General features: G+C 39.8%; 1 protein-coding gene across 5 annotated transcripts in view; it reads right to left on the reverse strand.

Moving 5' to 3' along the window:
• Window positions 1-23,453, reverse strand: part of NFATC3 (nuclear factor of activated T cells 3) — a 128,343-nt gene that overhangs the window by 45,078 nt on the left and 59,812 nt on the right. For all 5 annotated transcript variants that reach the window (XM_038368021.2, XM_038368019.2, XM_038368022.2 and 2 more), the window contains exons 4-5: window positions 1,501-1,700; window positions 245-417 (exon numbers count right to left, since the gene is read on the reverse strand). In XM_038368021.2, the coding sequence (XP_038223949.1) occupies window positions 245-417; window positions 1,501-1,700 (373 nt within the window). The remainder of the gene's footprint in view (window positions 1-244; window positions 418-1,500; window positions 1,701-23,453) is intronic.

The following is a 23,453-nucleotide window of genomic DNA, read 5'->3' on the forward strand; positions in this document are numbered from 1 at the left end:
AGGACATTTTAATAGTTTAATTTTACATTTAAATCTATCACGTTCCAACTACTCTCCAAGTATGTTCAGTTAGTAATAGACAGGTTTTACAGTAAATGCAGAGTTTCAAAAATAATTTCACAGCCATAATATCCCAGTGGATTCTTCTGCCAAAAATTCTACCAAGATATGGAAATGAAAGCTATTGCAACTGTAATTAAGAGATTTTAAATGTGTGCAAGAGACTAATTGTTACAAAACTTACAGCATTCAACAGGTATGGAAGCAATCTGTAGAGACAACACTTTTCCATTAGTCTGTGGGATATGAACACGAAACACAAGTCGCACTCTGGTATTCTTTCTTCCAATATCTGTCTCTCCTTTACGGAGCTCTATATCTGAATTGCGGAGTTTCAAAATACCTGCACAATCAATACTGGAAGATAAAGGGAGAAGGATTAGAAGACAGATGGAGGAAAAGAAGTCAAATATTACTAAATGATCAAACATATCCAAAGGGTCTCAGTTTAACTCTTGTTAAATTAGAACTAAAAGTAACTCTTAATTTTGCTCTGTGCCACTAACTTAGATAGCTGCTACTATATTGCTTTAAATTAGGGCAAAAAAGGAAACTATGGATTTCAGCTGTAAAGAGACATTTTGGGAACTTAAAAGGAACGGGGATGTGACTTTTTAAAAAGTAGAAGATCAACTATTTGTATTACAATATTGTCTTCCTGATGACAGTTTTGAAACAAGTCATTCAGAAGTGACAACCATGTACAATTCTGAATGGGAAACAGTGTCATAAAATGACCAAACCTGCAACCAACTGGCCTAACAAAACTTTCCGAGATTCCAAAATAGCAATTATTGTTTATTTGGGACAACGGTTATATAGTCAACTAAATAATAGGGTGAGAGATACTGCACTGCACTGGGACAACAACTACAGAAGGGATTTTATGGAAAAATTAAAATAAAGTTAGACACATTAAACCCCATAACTAAATAAAGTCTGTTGTTGCATTATATGGTAGTCCCCATTTTTCTTCTAAAAACCCCAGCATTAAAAAAAGTATTCTTACTCCTACTGAAAAATTATATGCATGTTTAGCCAAATCAGTATATACGCTGAACTTGATTCATGTGCGAAACAATTTATGGTGCTCGCTTGGCTTTTAAGTAGTATCGTGTAGCATTTTAGATGGGCTAACAGGTTCCCCCTTTGTTCATTAAAATAATACATAATCATTCCATTTCAGATTTTGCACAAAGGTCTGAAGAAAAGTTGGGATAATAATCCAACTACAGGTAGTAGCAAAACTTTTTTTTTTTTTTTAAAAAGCTTGCTGGCAGGAAAAACCCTCGGACACTACATACAGTGCACAATTAAAAATCAAAGCAATTAGGGCTGTGTCAAGTTACCTTAAAAAAATTTTTTTTTCAACCTTGTATTGCTTTTAAAGGAACACACAAATGATTAACTTGCTAGTTTGGGAGAAATGCTGCTACACACCTGGCTGACATATTATTTTCAGGAAGAAGTGGAATTTCCAGTACTTTTGTGCTGGCAATTATTATCTCTTGGCTAGCAGTAGCAACCGTTTTCCCAGTGATTCGGTGCACCTGGTAGAATGCATGAGGTCGTAAGTAGCGATCATCTGCTGTTCCAATGAACATCTGTAGATTTACTGGCTTCTCACTGTAGCCTATGAGCTGATAAAAAAAATAGATACAATTCTAAAGCTTTAACTGGATTTTATGGTGTTCGTATTTTTGAGTCAAATTACATTTTTATTTGTATATATAAACATACAGAATTATAAAAGGAAAAATATTAAAGCTATTAATATTTCTTGACAGACCTTGAAACTTTTTCAGCCTCTGATGCGGCATCACAAACGATTCTACAAGCAGCAAACCATGTGTAGATTGCTTGTCCTTCAGGACAGATTAGGAGAACAAATATTACAAAGAAGTTTGTTAGGGCTTGTCTACATTGACACACTTAGAAAATTAATCCAAATTAACCAAAAGTGTGAATTTAAAGTGGATTAGCCAAATTGCATTAAACCCCCACATGGACATTCTTATTCAGAATTAAATTAGCCTTAGAAATACACTAAGACAAATTAAGGCCTCTGCAATTCTGAATAAGAGCATAAACCACATTAAACCCGTGTGTGTAAATAATCCACTTTAAATTCACACCTTTGGTTAATCCAGATTAATTTTCTGGAGTGTTCCCATCTAGACCTTAGAATGAATGGGAGGATTTAAAGCTCCTTAATTCATTTTGACTTTTCTTAGAAAAATATTAAGCAAATTATGATTTTGGAGTTTCTTCAGTTTAATAGTTTATTAGTGAGTTTCTACAACTTTTGAATTTTTAAAAGCAAATAAAATTCTCCCTACTTATGAATTAGTATTATCAAAATTAACCTATTACTTTCATAGCAGAAAATGCAAAATCAATCATTTTCATAGTTAAATATTTCAGATAATTGAAGCTATTCCAAGTCAGAATTTTATCATTTTTCCTATGTAACTTCTATACCAGAGACACTGTTCTTAGCATTTCATTTTTAAAAAATTGATTCAATATTATAACCAGGTTTATTTTCATCTAATTTTACAACATGTATTAGTAAACATATGCGTAGAAGATTTAACTGTGAAGTTGGCAATTGTATGTTTTCAAACATAGAAAACATTTAAAGTAGTAAATTCTTCCTGTGTATCTTTTTTTCTATTTGCAACTACAACAGCTAATAATTTTGAATTTAAAACTAATTGTTGCATATGGTTGCCACATTTTTTAGAAAAAAAAGTGTTTTCTCCAAAGATTAAATTTACCGCTTTATATCAGTAATAAGCAAAACCTGTGTTTTGAAAAGGTAACCACAAGGATCAACCCCATCCTTTTGTTGTAGTGCCTGAAAAAATTAGGAACCTGAATTCAAAGAGTTAGCCATACTTTAAAATAAATAAATAAATAAATGGACTCTAAACCTGAACAGTTTAAATTAAAAAGAAAAAAGGAGTACTTGTGGCACCTTAGAAACTAACAAATTTATTTGAGCATAAGCTTTCATGAGCTACAGCTCATTTCATCGGATGCATGCAGTGAAAAATACAGATGAAGTGAGCTGTAGCTCATGAAAGCTTATGCTCAAATAAATTTGTTAGTCTCTAAAACGCCACAAGCACTCCTCCTCTTTTTGCGGATACAGACTAACACGGCTACTACTCTGAAACCAGTTTAAATTAAAAAGTGACCATAAAATTTGGAGAAATTATACCATTGCACTACCTCAAACAAATTTTAATCCTTATGGCAGTTCTCAGCTTTTCTCTACACCATTCACACATCCAACAAAAAATCCTTTCATTTAGCTATAGCTTCCCCTCCATTTAGCAATATGGCAGAAACAGGACCTTGTACCTATATACAAATTCCATTGGATTTCCAGTTCTCAAATTGAACTGCAGTTATATTACATCTTTTATCTCAGAGTACTTATCAGTTTCATCAATTATGAGGCCATCATTCATATTGACAAAATATGGTGCCTGGAGAACTTTCATGTTTACAGAATTGACATTTAATAAGACAGTCTGATTTTGTAAACCCATTAGCTTTTGTATGAAGAATTCAATAGGTTTCTTTCTTGGTTTTCAAATGCCTCAGTGCTTCCTTGTAATGGGAGTATGTATGCCTGGTCATCCTCTGCCAGCAATCACTACTGCTGTGAAGTAGAAAAGTAGCTGGCAAGCATTCTGGCGCGTGTTTTGGTAGGAGTCCGCCATAGGGAAAAGTTAGGCTTCGTGCACAAATGAGGGAAGAAAGGGAGGTTGGCTGCTACCTGTTGTGTGGAACAGTTCTGGAAGCATGTACTGTAAATTTAATTTCCCTTTGTGGGGAAAACAGTGCAAGAGACAGTTGCAAGCATGTCTGGAAGGGAGACAAAGTGCTGTGTAACTGGCTACAGGAAAATGGCAATTTCCATGGGAGGAAAGAGAAGGTTACTCACCTTGTGCAAAGTATCAGAAGGGTAGCCATGTTAGTCTGGCTCTGTAAAAGCAGCAGAGAGTCCTGCGGCACATTATAGACTAACAGACGTATTGGAGCATAAGCATTTCATCGGATGCATGAAAGCTTATGCTCCAATACATCTGTTAGTCTATAAGGTGACACAGGACTGTCACCTTGTGCAGTAACTGAGGTTCTTTGAGACGGTTGTTCATGTGGGTGCTCTACTTCAAGTGTCTTGACACCCTATGCTTGTAATCAGAGATTTGTGGTAGCAGTGCCCGGTTGGGTTGGGTTGGGCTGCGCACGTCTGGTAGCAATCTCAGACCATTCCAAAAGATTACATAGCGGTGTGCAGCCAACTGTCCCCATTCTTTCTCTACCCCAGAGAATCTATATCAAAACTCTGAAGTAGAGGTGAGGAGAGAAAGTAGTGGAGCATCCACAGTGATAACCATTTTGAAGAACCTCAGTTACTGCACAGGGTAAATCTTCTTCGAGGAGTGTCCCTGTGGGTGCTCCACTTTAGATGATTATTGAGCAGTGCCCCCCAGTGGAAGGGAGGGATTAAGAGTTGCGTTATTGACGGTGGATAACACTGTGAGCCCAAAGTGCACACCTGATGCAGATTGTTGCTCTAGAGAATAGTGTTTAGTAAATGTATGGACTGATGTCCAGGCTGCTGCTCTGCAAATATCAGTGATAGGGACATTGTTGAGAAAGGCCATGGATGTTGCCTGTGCTGTGGTGGAGTGTGCGTGAACTCCCACTGGAGGTTGTAGATTGTGGTTTTTGGTAGCATAAACGGATACATCCTGATATCTATTTGGATAGTCTTTCTTTTGAGATGGTTTGACCCATTGAGTGCTCTGTTATGGAAACAGTCTCAGTGATTTTCTAAAAGTTTTTGTTCTTTCAGTGTAGAAAGCTAATGCTCTGTGAACATCCAATGTGTGGAGTGAGGCCTGCCTCCCTCCCATCTGCATGTGGCTTTGGATAAAACACAGGTAAGAAAATGGGTTGGTTCAAATGAAAGGGGGAGGTGACTGGGGAGGAACTTGGGATGTGGTCGTAGGGTTACCTTATACAACATTCTTTAAAGATAAAGTGGGTGTTCCATTAGGGCACCTAATTCTCCAACTTGTCTGGCAGACGGGATGGCATTGAGGAAAGCCACCTTCATGGATAAGTGCCACAAAAAAAAAAAAAAAAAAAAAAAAAGAGCAGGTTGAAAGGGGTTCAAACAGCTTTCTGATGAGTCCACGTAGAACAAGGTTGAGGTCCCACATGGGTATAGGGTTTTTTATTGTGGAATAAGTGTTTTCAATGGCTTTAAGCATTTAATCGTTGGGTGAGCCAATACGGTGACCCTCATCCACCTTGTTGTGAAAGGAGTTAAGGGCAGCCAAGTGTACTCTGATGGAGCTTGTGGATAGCCCCAATTTTTTAAGCCCTAGTATATAGTCCAGGATCCTCGGTAGGGGAGAAGATTGTGGTAAAAGAGGTTTATCTTGGCACCAGATGCAGAATCATTTCCACTTATGGATATATGTCTTTCTTGTACTTGGTCTCTGACTGTTCAGTAATGTATCTTACTTTCTCAGAACAGGCCTCCTCAACCCCAGTAAGCCATGAAGTAACCAGGCCTTGAGGTGGAGTACTGTGAGGTTGGGATGATGAATGCATCCCACATCTTGATACAGAAGGTGAGGTACCAAGGAAAGGGTTCGAGGCGGTTTCACTGCAATCTGAAGCAGGTATGGGAACCATGTTTGTCTGGTCATGTAGGTGCTATAAGAATGACCATGGATTTGTCCTGTTTGATCTTGTGAATGACTCTGCTTAAGGGTGGGGTTGGAGAAAATGCATACATCAGTGGTGCCTCCCATTTTAATGAGGTAAGCGTTGCATAGGAAGTGGTGTCTCAATCCCGCCCTGGAGTTTGATCATGCTCCCACTGAGCCGCTTATGTAAAACATGCATGCTCTACTGTCTGTAAGGATCTTGATGACATTGTTCTTGATTAGAGGGAGAAAGTGTTGCATGCATTTTAGACTACCCTTCGCTCCAGTAAGTTTAGTAAGTTTATGTGCAGGTTGGACTCTGCTGAGGACCAGCGGCCTTGGACCGTATTGTTGAGTAGTTGTGCCCTCTACCCTATTAGGGAAGCATCTGTTGTGATTGTCATGGTGGGAGTTCTTTGCTGGAAAGGGACTCCTGAACAGACGTTCTTTGGTTGTGTCCATCATGTTAGAAAGTCTTTTACTGTGTGGCACTGTGAGGTGTCTGTTGAGAGCGTGTCTGTGTGGCACATATACTGTTCAAAGCCAGGCCTGCAAGCATCTCAGGTGGAGTCTGGCATGTTTGACAACTAATTTTGTTGCTGACAGATGCCCCAAGAGATGTAAACACATTCTGGTGGATGTTTGTGGGCTGTCCATCACTGTTGAAATTAGATTGACTAGAGTGAGGAAGTTGTTGGGGTAGTGTTGCTATTGCTGTTAGACAGTTGAGACGGGCTCCTATGAATTCCAACTTTTGTACAGGAACCAGTGTGGACTTTTCCACATTTATCTGCAACCCTAGGTTCATGAAAAGAGTTACCATGCTCTGGATGGCATTTATTGCTTCTTGCCATGTTGGTGCCCTTATGAGGCAGTCGTCTAAGTATGGAAATATCATTACTCTGTGTCTGCGGAAGTGAGCTGCAATGACAGCAAGAACTTTGGAGAAGATCCTCTGAGCAGAGAATAGGCTGAAAGGTAGTAGTCTGTATTGGAATGTTGTTTCCCTAGGGTGAATCTCAGGAATCTTCTGTGTGGCCAGTGTATGGTAATATGAAAATATGCATCCTGAAGGTCGAGGGCCAATCTCCCTTCTCTAGGGCCAGAATTATTGTGTTTAGAGTCACCATTTTGAAATGCTGCATTCTTACAAATTGGTTGAGTTTGCATAGATCCGTAACGGGTCTCCACCCACCGGTGAACAATAGGTCTTCACAATCTCCCTTCCTGTACAGCAGGACGGTGTTGGACTCCTTCCAGCTAGATGGCATCTTCTGCATTTCCAAGTAACGGCTAAACCTCTGAGCAAGGGTTTCCCAAAGGTCTGGGCCTCCAGCTCTCATTTCGATTGTCAGTTCATCTTTACCTGGGGCTTTTCCTTCCTTCTTTTGGTGAACTGAAAAAAAATTTCAAAGCAGCAGCTATACTATTACTAACTAATGAAACTGATAGTAATATGACTAACTGTTAAAAAGAAATGAGGATAAAGTTGAGAAAATCTCAACAGGACAACTGCCAGAGCTTCATCTCAGGCCGAGGTGGTTGAGAAGGAACTAAGGGTAGTTCAGCTGTGCAGCGCTAAACAATGGCACAGGGCATGAGATTAACTAACATGCATGTGCGGGCCAAATGGACGCTGCTATGAGAAATGTCCGATCAAAGATGCAGGGGGTGTAGACCACCTACAGGAACACTACTCGAAGAAGAAGGTAAAGAAATGCAAATTTAAGGCACCCAAACAACTTTAATTCTGTCCTGGAGTAACACCATGAAATGCTAATTTGGATTCACAAAGACTAAAATGCCTTAATCATAAATGTATGGTTATTGCATGGTATTATAGAGCAGAGTTGAGGTTGTTTGGATTTCTTTTTAAGGCATATAAACATGTTAGGCTATGGAAATGTGTACACTTAAAAGGTACAAAAACAGTTAAAACAACCATCTAATTATCCCCCCCACAAAAAAAACCAAAATCAAAAAAATTCAAATGTGGTTACACTGAGGTTACTGATTTTTACTTTCAACCTTAACTCAAATTTTGACAGTTTGTTTTAAAGCAAGTTAAGGTTGCAAAGTGGGGCACTCGAACATCAGGCAGTGACAAAGTTGAAGGTGCCTTCAATGGTCGTAGCAGTGGTAGTATCTTCGTTTGTGTATATGCATTATGATACAGTTTACTTATATTACAGTAGTGCTAAGTGGCCTCATTTTGTTGGCCACAATACAAACAAATAGTTGAAGACAGTCCATCCCATACTATCTGCAGAGAACAGGAAACAACTGGGATATGCAGTCAATTTGCCTGGGGTCTGGAGCACTCCATTTCATTAACTGCAGTTGTGTTCAACTGTTTGCTTACAGTAGAAAAATGCTCTGTAATGCAATGCCTTACTACAAATGCAACACTTTTTGTATTATAAGGAAGAAGGCTGGACTCCTTCCACATGCGCTCCATACCAAGGATTAATGATCAAATAATATTAATTACCCTTTTTAACTCCTAGGAAGGGGACTGTAGTCCCCATCAGCTCAAAGGTGAGGCACTATTCAGAGTGTGCACTGCCACTATTCCTGTGACACCTGCTCTGTGAACACAGAGGACTTCACTATTCAGAGTCATCAATTCAGCACTAAAATGTCACCACCACAACTTCTGAAGGAAAAAAATACATGTCTCTGAATGAAAAAGTGGGTTCTTTATTCTAGTAAAAAAAAAAAAAAAAATCAATTTTACTTCCCTAAAAATTTCACAAGTAGCTGAGCAATAATCTCCTGTTCTGTCACAATGGGTTCTGAAAAGTTTTTGAAAGCTAAAGCAAATACACTTATGTACAGTAATGTTGCTTAACAGCCCCAAACTTGTAACTAAATATTAATGAATTTATTTTATTTACCCTTCTCCAAAAAAGCAGTCAGGAGGAAAACAAACAAATAACGACACATTGTTAAATTTAATACTGACATATTCGGTAGACAAAGCTTTATACAACATACTAGTAAGTGCAGTACAGTCACCATGATGAAGTCTCAGTTATATTAAACTACTGACATTAATACCAATGAGCCTGCCCAAGACTCAACCACATGTCCATTACAAAGAGACAGTAAATTAAACTGGTGGTTGAGTGAAGGGGAGATTTAAGTGTAATATTACACAGGGTGGTATTAAAAAAAAAATTTGTCAGCATCTGTTCTAGTTATATATCTTTATAAGCATATATATATTCATAGTAGAGAAGCAAGCTTGTTATAATAAATTTCCATATACCCCCTTCCCCAGGGTAATGAGCAGTGTGTTGTAAATAATGAACAAGTTACTGCACATTGTCACTACTGACCTCTAAAAACCCTCCTCTGGTAACAGTATAGTGTGATACACCACCCACTGATTTGTTGAGGAAACTCAGCCAAGTTGTTTTTGTGTTTCTGTATCGTTTCCATAGCAAAGGTCAGTGCATGCGTAAGTTAAACTAAAGCTGGAAGGCTAAAGACGGAAGGTCACTACAGGATAAGCTAGAACAGCTTCACTCCAAACAGTTCGAGCTGTAATACTGAATTATATGTGGATAACTTCTGTATGCATGGAGACTTTTGTGATTGCATGGAGAATTGTGATTCACAATTTTCACCAGTTTATTACTAACATCAATATTAAGACTTTGCAAATCTTTTCAAAAACTTCTCTGAAAACTTGTGTGGTACTAGAATACACATGAATTCCATCTATAAAGAAGGAAGTACAAAGATAAGAAAGTAACATTACATATTCTGCAAGCTACAATTCTACTATAGACTGGGAAGTTTATTTTAACATTAAGAATCCTACAATACATGGGGCTGTATAAATTGCAGTTTGATCGAAGAGAAGACTGCAACGATTGAAGTTCATGATCTATGGGAAAGGCTTTAAAAAAAGTCAATAAACTTGTTGGTAGAATTCATATTTGGCAATACCCAGAAGTCTTATTTTACAAATTTAATTAATTGGTAGAATCTCCTTCCTTAGAGGTTTTTAAGGTCAGGCTTGACAAAGCCCTGGCTAGGATGATTTAACTGGGACTTGGTCCTGCTTTGAGCAGGGGGTTGGACTAGATGACCTTCTGGGGTCCCTTCCAACCCTGATATTCTATGATTCTATGAAAGCGAAATGAATATTTGTGTTTCAACTATGCTTTACATTAATTCCTATGAACTGACTCTGGTGGATAAGGCAGGTAAATGTTTCATTTCTTCATTTAATTAAGTCGAATTTCCTTACAAGATCTACCTCAAAATTTGAGATGAGTGCCCTACAATAATTCTACTTGTATAGAAAACCAGTGCTTCATAATAGGTTAATAGTAATATAATTTGGTATGTTCTGATTTTCTGTAACTACAGAAATCTGGTTTCTATTAAAGCATCAGTCACTAGCAGTTTATTAAAGTCAACATAATATTACATTTACGTTGGAACTGAACGTGCCCAGACTTTCACATTTTAAAATTTGAGAACATACATTTAAGCTAATAGACAAAGGTGTACTGCACTCCTGAAATTCAAAGTTACTTATGCTAAGGCTTGTAAAATCAGTTCTCACTTTTGAAGTGTGACTTATGCTTACTAACTTAGCATTAATAGCCACCAGTTGGGAAAATAAGACAATTTAAAAAGAACTCAAAACTCAAACCCCAGTTATTCAAGTAGAAAAAATTAAGCTGTTTTTGCAAGCTGAAGTCTATTACTTTTCGAGAGTTCATTAAAAAACACTGCCACATGCAGGGAAACTTCCCAAAGTACTCTATTTTAACCAATTCATGTTAAGAATCACTCCTGCCTTTTACGCACCTTCTTTCCTAGATTTTCTAAATGAAGACAAAGATTCCATTGACACCTCAGTGCTCTTTTTGTTTTACAGATTAATTGCTCATGGCATTACTAGATCACAGAAGAAGGCTGATTAGAAAGACAAGCTTTTGCAAGCAAACAGACCTCCGTAAAAGTAAGAGTATTACAATCCTGTAATATCACTAAACTTGTCAGGGGCAAAAATATGTGGGGTAACTGAAATGAACAAAGACCAAAAGAATGCAAGCTTTACAATTCAATGATGCCAGTGTCCCTATAAGAAGATGACCAATGCTACAAGTTTTTCAGTTGATGAAATGGGGGGGGGGGAGTGATTGCTGGGGTATTATGTAAGTTACCCAGCTGGGCTGAAAAATTATAAGCAGTTCATAGTAAACATATCCAATATTTCAATGGAGGTTTCCTAGGCTTTCATAACATCTTGTATGCAATGTTGTTGTATTGGTACCAAGATATTAGCAATACAAGGTGGGTGAGGTGATATCTTTATAAGCTCAAAACTTCTCTTTTTCACTAACAGAATTTGGTACAATAAAAGATATCACCTCACCTACCTAGTCTCTCTAACATCAGTTTGTAAAGGGTTAATATGAAAAGGGCATTAGTAAAGAGGCAGCTGTGCATAAGCACCACAAGGAATCTGTGTGAAATGGCTTTTGTACTCTTAAGCACCTCAAAAATAAAAAAAATAATAATTTTTTTTCTGTCAGTGATAAAGAAAGCCTGAAAGGTAAGCTTCGGGAGTTTTCCATTATTTGGGAAAAGGGTTGGTTTAAAAAGCATACTCTCTCTCTCTCTCTCTTTTTTTTTTTTAAACACATTAGAAATTCAAATCTGGTTTACCCTGGAAGCCTATGTGATTGCAGAACTAGTGAAATTAAACATGAAAGCTTAGCAATTGAAAGTGGGAGGGATTTTTAGACAGTTTGAAAATCTATTTTTGGTCAACATCATTATAATGCCATCCTGTGCCAGCAATGCCCCTCTGCTATGTACATCAGCCAAACTGGACAGTACCTATGTAAAAGGGATAAATGGACACAAATCAGATATTAAGAATGGCAATATACAAAAACCTGTAGGAGAACACTTCAGTCTCCCTGGACACATAATAGTAGATTTAAAGGTAGCCATCCTGCAGCAAAAAAAACTTCAGGACCAGACTTCAAAGAGAAAGTGCTGAGCTTCAGTTCATTTGCAAATTTGACACCATCAGCTCAGGATTAAACAAGACTGTGAATGGCTAGCCAACTACAAAAGCAGTTTCTCCTCGCTTGGTGTTCACATCTCAATTGCTAGAAGAAGGCCTCATCCTCCCTTATTGAGCTAACCTCGTTATCCCTAGCCTGATTCTTCCTTGCATATTTATACCTGCCTCTGGACATTTTCATTACATGCATCTTAAGTGGTTATTCACCCACAAAAGCTTAAGTCTGTTGTCTATAAGGTGCCATAGGACTCTTTGCCACTTTTACAGATCCAGATTAACACTACTACCCCTCTGATAATCAGGACTAAGCTATTTAAAATTAAGATGATTTTAAATCACTTGTTTTTACAAAAATTGTTATGTACCTTACCTTAACTCTGGCCATTCAAGGTATTTGTCCACATGCATTCCACTCTAGGTGTGCATATGCCCCATGCACACAAGATAAAATTCTTTTGGTCAGTTGTGCCCTGCATTCCCTTGTGCTGCCCCTTCTGCCAGGATAAAGGGGCAGAGCAGGCCCAACTTCCTCCGAGTTCCTTCGCCAGTATAGAATTTTAAGTCTAAAGGACTCTGCGTAGTGAGGAAGGAGGGCAGGTCATGGGATCCACATGGACAAAACTTCTCAGAGAACCACAGATATGATAAAGTAAGCAACCGCTTTTTCTTGTTTAAGTATTTGTACACATGGATCCCACTGTAGGGGACTGGCAAGAAGTTATCTCCCTGAGAGGGTAAGTGCCAGGAGTCCTACTTAAAGACTCCAAGCATCAGACCCAGTAGCTGGGACTAGGTTATAATCGAGCTCCAACTGGCTGCCCTTAAAAGGACTTTTGAAAAGGTCGTCTTCTACAGAGGTAGTAGGAAAGTATTCAAGACATCAAATGTAGAGAGTTTTGCTTCCCTGGATTCAAATGAGATTTTGGAAAGAACACTAGTAGGAGGTATACATTTTGATTCAGGTGAAAGTCTGACTGCAGGTGAGGTTTGAGACGCATCATTTTTGTGAAAAATAAATTAAGGGGGATCTGTCAATACCTGACTCTTGTTCATCCTTTAAGCACAGATAATAGCTACCAAAAACACTGTCTTGATAGAGATGAGATACAAGGAACATGATGCTACCAGTTCAAATGAGTTTCAGCAGGGTATTACATTTAAGTCTCAAAAAGAGGAAGTTTCCTTTTCTGGTGGAAAAGCAGATCTGACCCTTCGGTAAGTCAGACAACTAGGTGAAAAAAATCCAATTGATATTGAATTGGCAGATATTGCAGCTAAAGAAACCTGACTGATATGAAAGGCCTAGTGCTTCAAGGACATTAAAGAGCCCAAAACAACAAGAATAGTTGTCTCTAAGGGGTAAAGTGACGCTGAGTGACCCAAAGCAAAACATTTCCATTTGGCTCTGTGTTAGCGCCTCTGCTCTATATCAAAATATCTTATTTCTATAAATTCTGTCTATGGCCCTTAGCCAGCTAGCACCCATGCTGTCTGATAGAGAGATGGTGAGTTGATGGTGAAATAGTGCCCAGAAGATCTGAAAAAAAATGTGCAGTTAGCATCAGAGTGGGTGATTCGGAACTGATGCTTCTGTACTAAACAGGGAGGGCTTGGTCCAGTCTCAGTTGCTAGAGTCATTAGAAAAGTAATGACACTGATGGGAAGCATACACATTTCTATTCCACTGCATCAGGAATGTATCTGAAAAGGAGGCTGAGCATTCGTCTTCTTTGGAAGAAAATGTGTCACACTTGTTCAAGTTGGTGGCACAGAAATCTATGACAAGAATACCTCATTTTAGAAAAACTTGACTGAAGACAGTCTTTGAAGGTCCATTTGTGGCTGGAAAAGAACTTTCTACTGATCTGCTAAATTGTTCTAGGCACCTGGTGAGAGCAGAGCCAAGAGATTTCTCTGATGTTGCATCAATCCCATAGATGAATAGCTTCCTGACAGAGAGGGGACGATCTTGCTCCCCCTTTGTCAGTTGACAGAGTATAATGCTGTAGTGTCATCTGGCAGGACTTGAATGATGGTCCCTTTTCAGAGAAGCAGGAACGCTCTGAATGCTAAACGTATAGCTTTAAGTTCTACCACATTTGCCCAGATGAGTATCCATGGAGGACCACAGACCTTGTGTCTAAAGATGTTCTGGGTGTGCCTCCCAGTCCTGTTTCGAGGCACCCATTAAATAGTCCTGGTAGCGGATGGTGAAGCAGACCAGATGCCTTGAACTTTTTGTGGGTCTTTCTGCTTGATACATTGATTTTAACCATCTCTGAAGAGGCTGAGGGTGAAGCTTGGCACATGATGTTCTGGAAGTCCAGGAAACCATGTGCCATAATAATACGAGGCAGGCCTTCTTTCACCATAGTCATAGAATATCAGGGTTGGTAGGGACCTCAGGAGGTCATCTAGTCCAACCCCGTACTCAAAGCAGGACCAATCCACAATTTTTGCCCCAGATCCCTAAATGGCCCCCTCAAGAATTGAACTCACAACCCTGGGTTTAGCAGGCCAATGCTCAAACCACCGAGCTTTCTCTCCCTGCCTTGAAAGCCCCAATTCTTGCTATTAGGGATAGCAGGTGGTCCAGAAAGTACTCGGGGCTATCCATCAGCTCCTTAAAAGTGTATTAGCAGCAATGTCTGCATATCCTCCTCCTATTCAGGGTCACATTTTCCCATCCCACAGTTGCTAGATTCCTTAATTCAAATGTTTCTACAATCAGGGAACCCCCTTCTTTTTTGGACCTCAACATAGTTATTTACATGGTTTAACTGGACCACTTCTTGGGATCTTAGCAACCTGTTCATTATCTATAAAGACTGCCTCTTTAGTTGCTATAACATCAGCTCAAAGGGCAGGGAAAAATTCAGGCCCTCGTGGCTGGTCCATCTTGTATATAGAGTGTTTCATAAAGACAAAGTGACTCTTAATCCTTACTCCAAGTTCTTGCCAAAAGTTTTCTGATTTTCACTTAAATCCGCTGATTCACCTACCACTTTTCTTCCCCAACGCCCACTCAAACCAAATGGAAGCTAAACTGAAGATCCTTGACCTGTAACTCTTTCATATTGCCTTGACAGAACAAGGTCTTTCAAGAGTTCCCCCAATCTGTAGCATTTGCAGATGGTTATAATTCAGGAAATATTCGCCCAAAGACTGCCTAAATAATGGGTATTTATTTGGAACAGATCCTGCTATAAGACAGCTAGATCCACCTTTGCAGTTTAAAGCTCAGGCATCTTTGGCAACTTTGCTAAGAAGCACCCCTATATTTCAAACATTGTCAGGGAACCTACAGTAACTTTAGTTCTTCGTAATGTGTTATCTACGTAGATTCTATGATTCACTTCTTCCCTACTAGTAGGAAGTCCTATACCCTATTGATTGTATATTCAGAAAGAAAATGAGGGACAATTTGGCCTGCTGTTCCCTTTATGCCCTTGGAGAACAGGTGGGTGGAGGGGAGAGCCACAAGGACATCTAAGGTGTGGTACAGCCCGAATGGACACTTCTGGCTAAAAGAATCTGATCTCACATTTACAGGGTCATGTGCACCGGGATTGGGATCCAGACAGACAACATATCTCTAAGAATCACAGTTATTGTGAGGTAAATACTGTTTTCAGTAAATGTAATAGTTACTACTGGCTGGCCATTTCCTAGGAGCTAGAGAGTGGGAAAAGGTAGTCAGGGGTTCTTCCTATTGGAAGGTTTGAAAATACAGAGTCTACAAACCTACAATACCCTGACAGAGAAGAAGTTGACTGGGAGGAAGAAGTCTACACCATTTGCACCTTGACTACATAAGAAAACAATGGCTCATTAAATGAGAGAAGACGAATGCTTACAAAAACAAGAGCAGGTAAAACAATTCTGTTCAACCTCTCAATGAGAGCGAAAGGAACAAAAAAAATGAAAGGAAGTACTTTTTCCACACAATATATTAACCTATGGCTTATATTACTACAGTACATCACTTAATTTGAGATCTTAACATGATTCAAAAAAAGATTAAACATTTATATGGGTAATGAATATCCAAAGCAGTAAATAGTAAAAATAATAAAAGATAAAGGCTTTGGAAGGGACAAACCCTCAACAAACTTAGGGCCATAAGCTAACCGTTAATTACTAGGAGTTCATAATTCATAGATTCCAAGGCCAGCAGGGACCATTGTGATCATCTCATCCGACTTCCTGTGTAATAAAGGCCATAGAACTTCCCCAAAATAATTCCGAGAGCATATCTTTTAGAGAAGCATCCAATCTTAAATTTAAAATTTGCTAGTGATAGAGAATCCACCACAAACCTTGATAAATTGTTCCAATGGTTAATTACCCTCACCGTTAAAAATTTATGCCTTCTTTCCAGTCTCAATGTGTGTAGCTTCAACTCCCAGCCACTGGATCACGTTATATATCTTATTCTGTTAAACTGAAGAGATCATCAAATATTTGTTCCCCATGTAGGTACTTAGACTATAATCAAGTCACCCCTAACTTCTCTGTTACACTAAATATGAGAGACTCACGAAACTCAATCTAAGGCACGTTTTCTAATTCTTTAATCATTCTCATGGCTCTTCTCTGAACCCTCTCTAATTTATCAACATCCTTCCTGAATTGTTGATACCGGAACTGGATATTGTATTCCATCAGCAGTTGCACCAATGCCAAATATATAAATTAAAATAATCTCTTTATTCCCACTTGAAACTGCCGTTTATACACCCAAGGATAACCTTTTGGCCAGAGCATTGCACTGGGAGCTTATGTTCAGCTGGTAATACACCAGGAGCCCCCAATTTTTTTTTCCTCAGTCACTATCTTCCCAAGAGGAGTCCCCCACCCTGTAAATACAGCCTACATTCTTTGTTCTTAGATGTATACACTTACATTTAGCCATATTAAAAACACATTGTTTGCTTGCACCTAACCTACCAAGCTTAAAAGGTGGCTTTCCCTGAGGACAGGTTATGCGGCATCTGCCTACTCCAAATGTTTTCCTGTGAAGCAACTGGTACTGAGCAGTGTTGTAAACAAGATATTGGTCTACACCAGTACGACAATTTTCATGATTTTTGCTAAAAAAAATCTCAAGTGAAAAAAGGCTCAGAAACCCCAATCGTCTTTATCAGGTATCAAGGCTAAAGCCGAATGCTAATAATTTAAATATCAATATTAACTATTTTGCTGTTGGCCATTTTAGCCAGAACATCAGGATAATATCGTTATCTAGAATTACTTGATGTAGAGGGACCAGGTGCAAATGGGCACCTATTTGTTGTGAAGGCTACTGGATGAGGAATACAGTCCCCCATCTGGTAAAAACAGTGAGAGGATTCTTCCCCTGACCAGTTCCCAGTGATGTCTCCAGCATATGAAAAACAAAACCAACTTTCACACCATCTTCCTACATGATGAGAGTATCAACTGCCTCTTCTCCAGCTATCAGTATCTCCAGCTTTCTCCTGACAGTTTACAACACACATTTTTCATGCAAAAATCTGCAGCACACTGGAAACAAAATTTGGATACAGTCTGGCACAAGCTAAACCAATATAAGATAGGTTAAACCAACCTAAAAGCATATCCATGCAAAGTTGCATCCGTTTAACTAGATCAATACAAAAATCAAACCATTCGTTAAACTGGTGCAACTTTGTGTTCAGACCAGATCTAAAACTTCTCCCTCTCTCTCTTTCTCTCACACACCCCCGCCCTGCAACAGATCACCAAAACCAAACAAAGAACTCCATACCGACTGATAGTGAAGCATAGTTTTAAAAGTACAGATGCAACATGCTCCCTGCAAAATTAAGTGCAAGTGTTTCACCAAATGTGCTTTAAAGAGGTTTTCTGGTGAAATCAAATGCTGCAGTAAATTCATTCTGGAAATGACAAAGGCATGGATGATTGTGCTTAGGGTCACATCAGAAAGAAAAGAAAAGGAGTACTTGTGGCACCTTAGAGACTAACCAATTTATTTGAGCATAAGCTTTCGTGAGCTACAGCTCACTTCATCGGATGAAGTGAGCTCTAGCTCACGAAAGCTTATGCTCAAATAAATTGGTTAGTCTCTAAGGTGCCACAAGTACTCCTTTTCTTTTTGCGAATACAGACTAACATGGCTGCTACTCTGAAACCTGTCAGAAAGAAAAGATTCTATGCAAATTCAGATGGGAAAAGGCCAAGTCACCTGAGAGCAACCAAGGATCCAATAACAGTTTCTAAGTTTCTAGTGTGAGAGCCTGTGTAACAGATAGTGGGCATATATCCTCAGGCTAACAGGCCAATATGATTGTCACAATTTCTACCATTTTATTCAGATTTTAAAACATTAAGCAGATCTTGAGGAACTTATCAGTGAAGTTATGACAATTCATCAGCGAATCTCACTATTCATACTGTTTTATTTCAAAACACTACTATTCCACTGAAACAAATCGGTACTCACAAAGAAACTTAAGTTTACTAAATGTGGTAACCATAATTTAGCTAGTTATTTTAATATGGCAACCAAGCCATAAACAGGAATTATGGCAAGTTATTTATTCCTCCTTTATTAAAAGAACTCATAACATTTTTTCAAATCTTGAAAAAAGGGAGAGCCTTTAAGACAAATTATTTTGATTTACAGTTTAAACTGGAACATGCCCATATCAAGCTGAGATTTAAAAGGCTGATACTTTGTAGCAGATGATAATAAAAAACATCTTGCTATCAGAATGGCCAAAAACCGAATTTCACTGCAGAAACTCCTAAATAAAAATAAAATTTATTCATGTCCTTTTAAAGCATGAAAGTCCATTTAGTGACCCAGCAAAGTGAGACTTCAATTCGTTTAGCTTCGCCACACATTGGAAACAATAAGCTGATTAAACATGCTCATGACAGATGATGCCAAATTTGTCAGAGGCTTAGTTTCCTAGTGACAGGCAGAGTACAGTATGACTAACCACCTACATGTAAACTGAAGCTATGTACCACTATCTTTAAATCTTGTTAAAAAAATGTATAAATTACATATGTAATGCAGAACCATAAACTTTCCACCGTATTCACAGAAAATAATCTTAAAAACAAATATCCTGCTAAGTGCTGCAAAGTATGTAGTATGATCTAAAAGCAACTGCACATTAAACAAAATGTAAAGACCATTAGACAGCAGTTTGTGTCTGGAACACTTAACCCGTGCATCACATTGATCATGCATTCACATGGAGTTGGCTGGTAAAGAGCTAAATAAGGCTATGAGCAACAAAAATTTTGATAAGACTATTTAGAATGTCTGTAAAAAGTAATGTATATTACAATTATTACATATGTAGTACATTGGGGGTGGGGAGGGGTGAGGGAGAGCTAGGCAGAGCACACATGCCAAATCAAGTATTTTAACCTTCCTACAGCTCAGTGTTCACTATTCACTGAGTTTGACCCTTAATACACAATTTTTCCCAGCACCACATAAAAAGTAAATACCAATGCAAATCAATGTTTTGTTTCACAACAACTTGATCTCTCCCATCAAATACAACTATTATACTGTAGTTACAGATGGAAGTGTTCCACTTGTGAAACAATATTGATTTGTGTTTGTATTAATTTTAACTTAGGGACGTATAATCACGTGATCTGAGCTTGAAACTGGGAAACAGAAGTGCATAAATTCTAATTCCAATTTTAACAATGAGCAAGTCATTTACTGCTCTGATTTAGATAACTCAAAACAGGAATAATATTCAAGTAGGTTACATAGCTGTTAAGAACTAGATGGTTTCAGCAGTGACCATAAGATGGTGGAGACCATGAGATGGTTGAGTTCAGGATCCTCACCAAAAGGAGTAGCAGTAAAATACAGACCGTGGCCTTCAGAAAAGCAGACCACCTCCTTTAGGGAATTGATGGGCAGGATCCCCTGGGAGGCTAATATGAGGGGGAAAGGAGTTCAGGAAAGCTGGCTGTATTTTAAAGAAGCCATATTGCAGGCGCAGAAATAAACCATCCCAATGTGCAGAAAGAATAGCAAATATGGCAGATGACCAGCCTAGCTTAACAGTGAAATCTTCGGTGAGCTTAGACACAAAAAGGAAGCTTACAAGAAGTGGAAACTTGGACAGTTGACTAGAGAGGAGTATAAAAATATTGCTTGAGCATGCAGGGGTGCAACCAGGAATGCCAAAACACAAGTAGAGTTGCAGCTAGCAAGAGATGTGAAGGGTAACAAGAAGGGGTTTCTACAGGTACGTTAGCAACAAGAAAAAGGTCAGAGAAAGCGTGCGACTCTTAACGAATGGGGGAGGCAACCTAGCGAGAGATGACGTGGAAAAAGCTCAAGTACTCAATGCTTTTTTTGCCTCTGTCTTCACAGACAAGGTGAATGCCCAAATAAATCTGTTAATCTTTAAGGTACCACCAGATTCCTTGTTGTTTTTGTGGATACAGATTAACACTGCTACCCCTCTGATACTACAGAGGAGGTCAGATCCCACACTGCTGTCCTGGGCAACAGTATGGGGAGGAGGTGAGCAGCCCTCAGTGGTGAAAGAACAGGTTAAGGACTATTTAGAAAAGCTGGACATGCAAAAGTCCATGGGTCCAGATGTAATGCATCTGAGGGTGCTGAAAAAATTGGCTGATGCGATTGCAGAGCCATTGGCCATTATCTTTGAAAACTTGTGGTGATCGGTGGAGATCCTGGATGATTGGAAAAAAAGGCAAATATAGTGCCCATATTTAAAAAAGGGAAGAAGGAGAACCCAGGGAACCACAGACTAGTCAGCCTCACCTTAATCCCTGGAAAAATCATGGAGCACATCCTCAAGGAATCCATTTCGAAGCACTTGGAGAAAAGGAAGGCGACCAGGAACAGTCAACATGGATTCACTAAAGGCAAGTCATACTTGACCAACCTGATTGCCTTCTATATGACATAACTGGGTCTGTGGATATGGGGAAAGCAGTGAATGTGATGCATCTTGACTTTAGCAATGCTTTTGACACGTCTCCCATAGTATTCTTGCCAGCAAGTTAAAAAGTAGGGATTGGATGAATGGACTATAAGGTGGATAGAAAGCTGGCTAGATTGTCGGGCTAGTGGGTAGGGATCAACAGCTCTATGTCTAGTTGGCAGCCAGTATCAAGTGGAGTGCCTGGAACCCAGTATCAAGTGGGGTCAGGCCTGGGACCGGTTTTCTTCAACATCTTTATTAATGATCTGGACGACAGGATGCATTGTACCCTCAGCAAATTCTCAGATGACACTAAGCTCATCTAGGGGAGAGGTAGATAAGCTGGAGGGTAAGGATAGGGTCCAGAGTAACCTAGACAAATTTGAGGATTGGGCGGAAAGAAATCTGAGGGGGTTCAACAAGGACAAGTGCAGAGTCCTGCACTTAGGAAGGAAGAATCCCATGCACTGCTACAGGCTGAGGACCAACTGGCTAAGTGGCAGTTCTGCAGAAAAGGACCTTGGGATTACAGTGGACGAGAAGCTGGATATGAGTCAGCGGTGTTCCCTCATTGCCAAGAAGGCCAACGGCATATTGGGCTGTATTAGTAGGAGCATTGCCAGCAGATGAAGGGAAGTGATTATTCCCCTCTATTCAGCACTGGTGAGGCCACATCTGGAGTATTGCGTCCAGTTTTTGTCCCCCCCACTACAGAAAGGATGTGGACGAATTGGAAAGAGTCCAGCAGCGGGCAACGAAAATGATTAGGGGGCTGGGGCACATGACTTACGAGGAGAGGCTGAGGGAACTGGGCTTGTTTAGTCTGCAGAAGAGAAGAGTGGGGGGGGGGGGATCTGATAGCAGCCTGATAGCAACCTGAAGGGGGATTCCAAAGAGGATGGAGCTCAGCTGTTCTCAGTGGTGGCAGATGACAGAACAAGGTCAGTGTTCTCGGTGGTGGCAGATGACAGAACAAGGTCCAGCCCCGGAGCACCCACAGAGTCGGCACCTATGTCTGTAAGCAATGCACGTGGAGCCTTGCATGACTTATCACAAAGATGCCGGCCACCACATGCCCAAGTAATTGCAGGCAATTTCTAGCAGAGGTCTAGGGGCTGATCCTAATGGTGTCAATCAAGCTGGTAAGGGCACTGAACTTGTGTAGTGGAAGGCATGCTTTGGCCTTCACTGCATCAAGATAGGCTCATATGAATTCCGGATGTTGCACTAGAGTCAGTCAGTCGTGTGTGTGTTCATTCAGCTGTAGTCCCAATGGTGTGATGACTGTCCAGAAGAGGGTCCCCTGCAAGTGTGACAATGGATGTGTCACTTAGTACTGCAGCTTTCTTTGTCTCTTGCAGTGAGATTTTAGAAAAGGGGGTACGGTCTTTATTGCCTTTTATCAGACCGTACTGACACTGCAGGCTGTGCTCCTCAGGTCTTTAGGCTTGGTGGCAGTATGGGTTCCAGAGGAACCTAGCACCTTATGGGTACCATGCCATGGCTCCATCAGTATTAAGGTCACTGACTTTACTGGGGATCTCTTCTTTCTAGTCTACTGTTCAGCCTGTGGACTTGTAGCCCTCTTTCAAGCACTTGTGAGAGGAATCCTTAGATTTCCTTTTTGACTGCACCATAGTTTGATGTCCATGGCCGCTGATGTTCACGTCAGGGATTGTTGTTCTGGGGGAGTCCCAGGACCAGGTTCAGAAGCCAATCTCAGGGGACTCTGCATAATGAGGAGCTTAAATTTCAGGTCATGGCTCTTTCTTGCTCGTCTAATTTCTGACGAAGGTACACTTCTGTGATACATGAGCCTCTCCTAAACAGTGAATTCAGCAAAAATGGCTGTCGCTGACTGGGATAGCCTCTCTACAGGAGAGAGTGCGTTTGAACCCAGGGGAGTGAGGCACATCCCTTCTTGAGGTCATTCCCTAAGAGGGGAGAGGATAGCAAAATCAAAAAGGACAGGGAGGCAACTGTTTTCTAAATCAGAACAAAAAGGGGATTTTTTTTTTATATATTAAAAAGGAAAAAGGAGAAGGGAGTGGTAAACTAACAATGGAAACTCTAGTAGCTACTCTAAAAATTAAAACAAGGTTAAAGCTAATTGACTGTCAGATTCTGCTTATTGCTCCATTTCAGACCAAGGGAGGTTGAGAAGAAAATGAGGGCAGTTCGCCTGCATAGCGCTAGATAGCCTCAAGACAAGGCAAAAGACAAAGAGCACATGTGTGGGCCAAATGGACACTGCTATCTAAAGTTTCCAATCTGAGGCATGGGGATGCATATACACCTACAGTGGAGCACCCATAGGAACACTACTCAAAGAAGCAGCTGGAATGTACCTGTAATGGCTGGCCTGGGCACTAGAACTGAGAGCAGGGTGCCTATCTCCTGTGCTCTTAAATGAGCACACTGATGGAACTCAGGCAGCATGGAGGAGGAAAAAGCCATTTAATTCAAATATAGAAGGTACAAAAGCCAGACTGGAGGTGAGGCAGGAAAGTAGAAGATTAGGGCAAAGAACCTTGAAACTGGGAGCCAGTGAAGGAAAAGGGTACATGTATCTGTGGACAGGAGACTTATCCAAGTGCAGGCTCACCTGTCAACTCCCTTCATTGTCACGCT

Source organism: Dermochelys coriacea, chromosome 12, assembly GCF_009764565.3.
Source record: "Dermochelys coriacea isolate rDerCor1 chromosome 12, rDerCor1.pri.v4, whole genome shotgun sequence".
NCBI classification, from domain to species: domain Eukaryota; kingdom Metazoa; phylum Chordata; order Testudines; family Dermochelyidae; genus Dermochelys; species Dermochelys coriacea.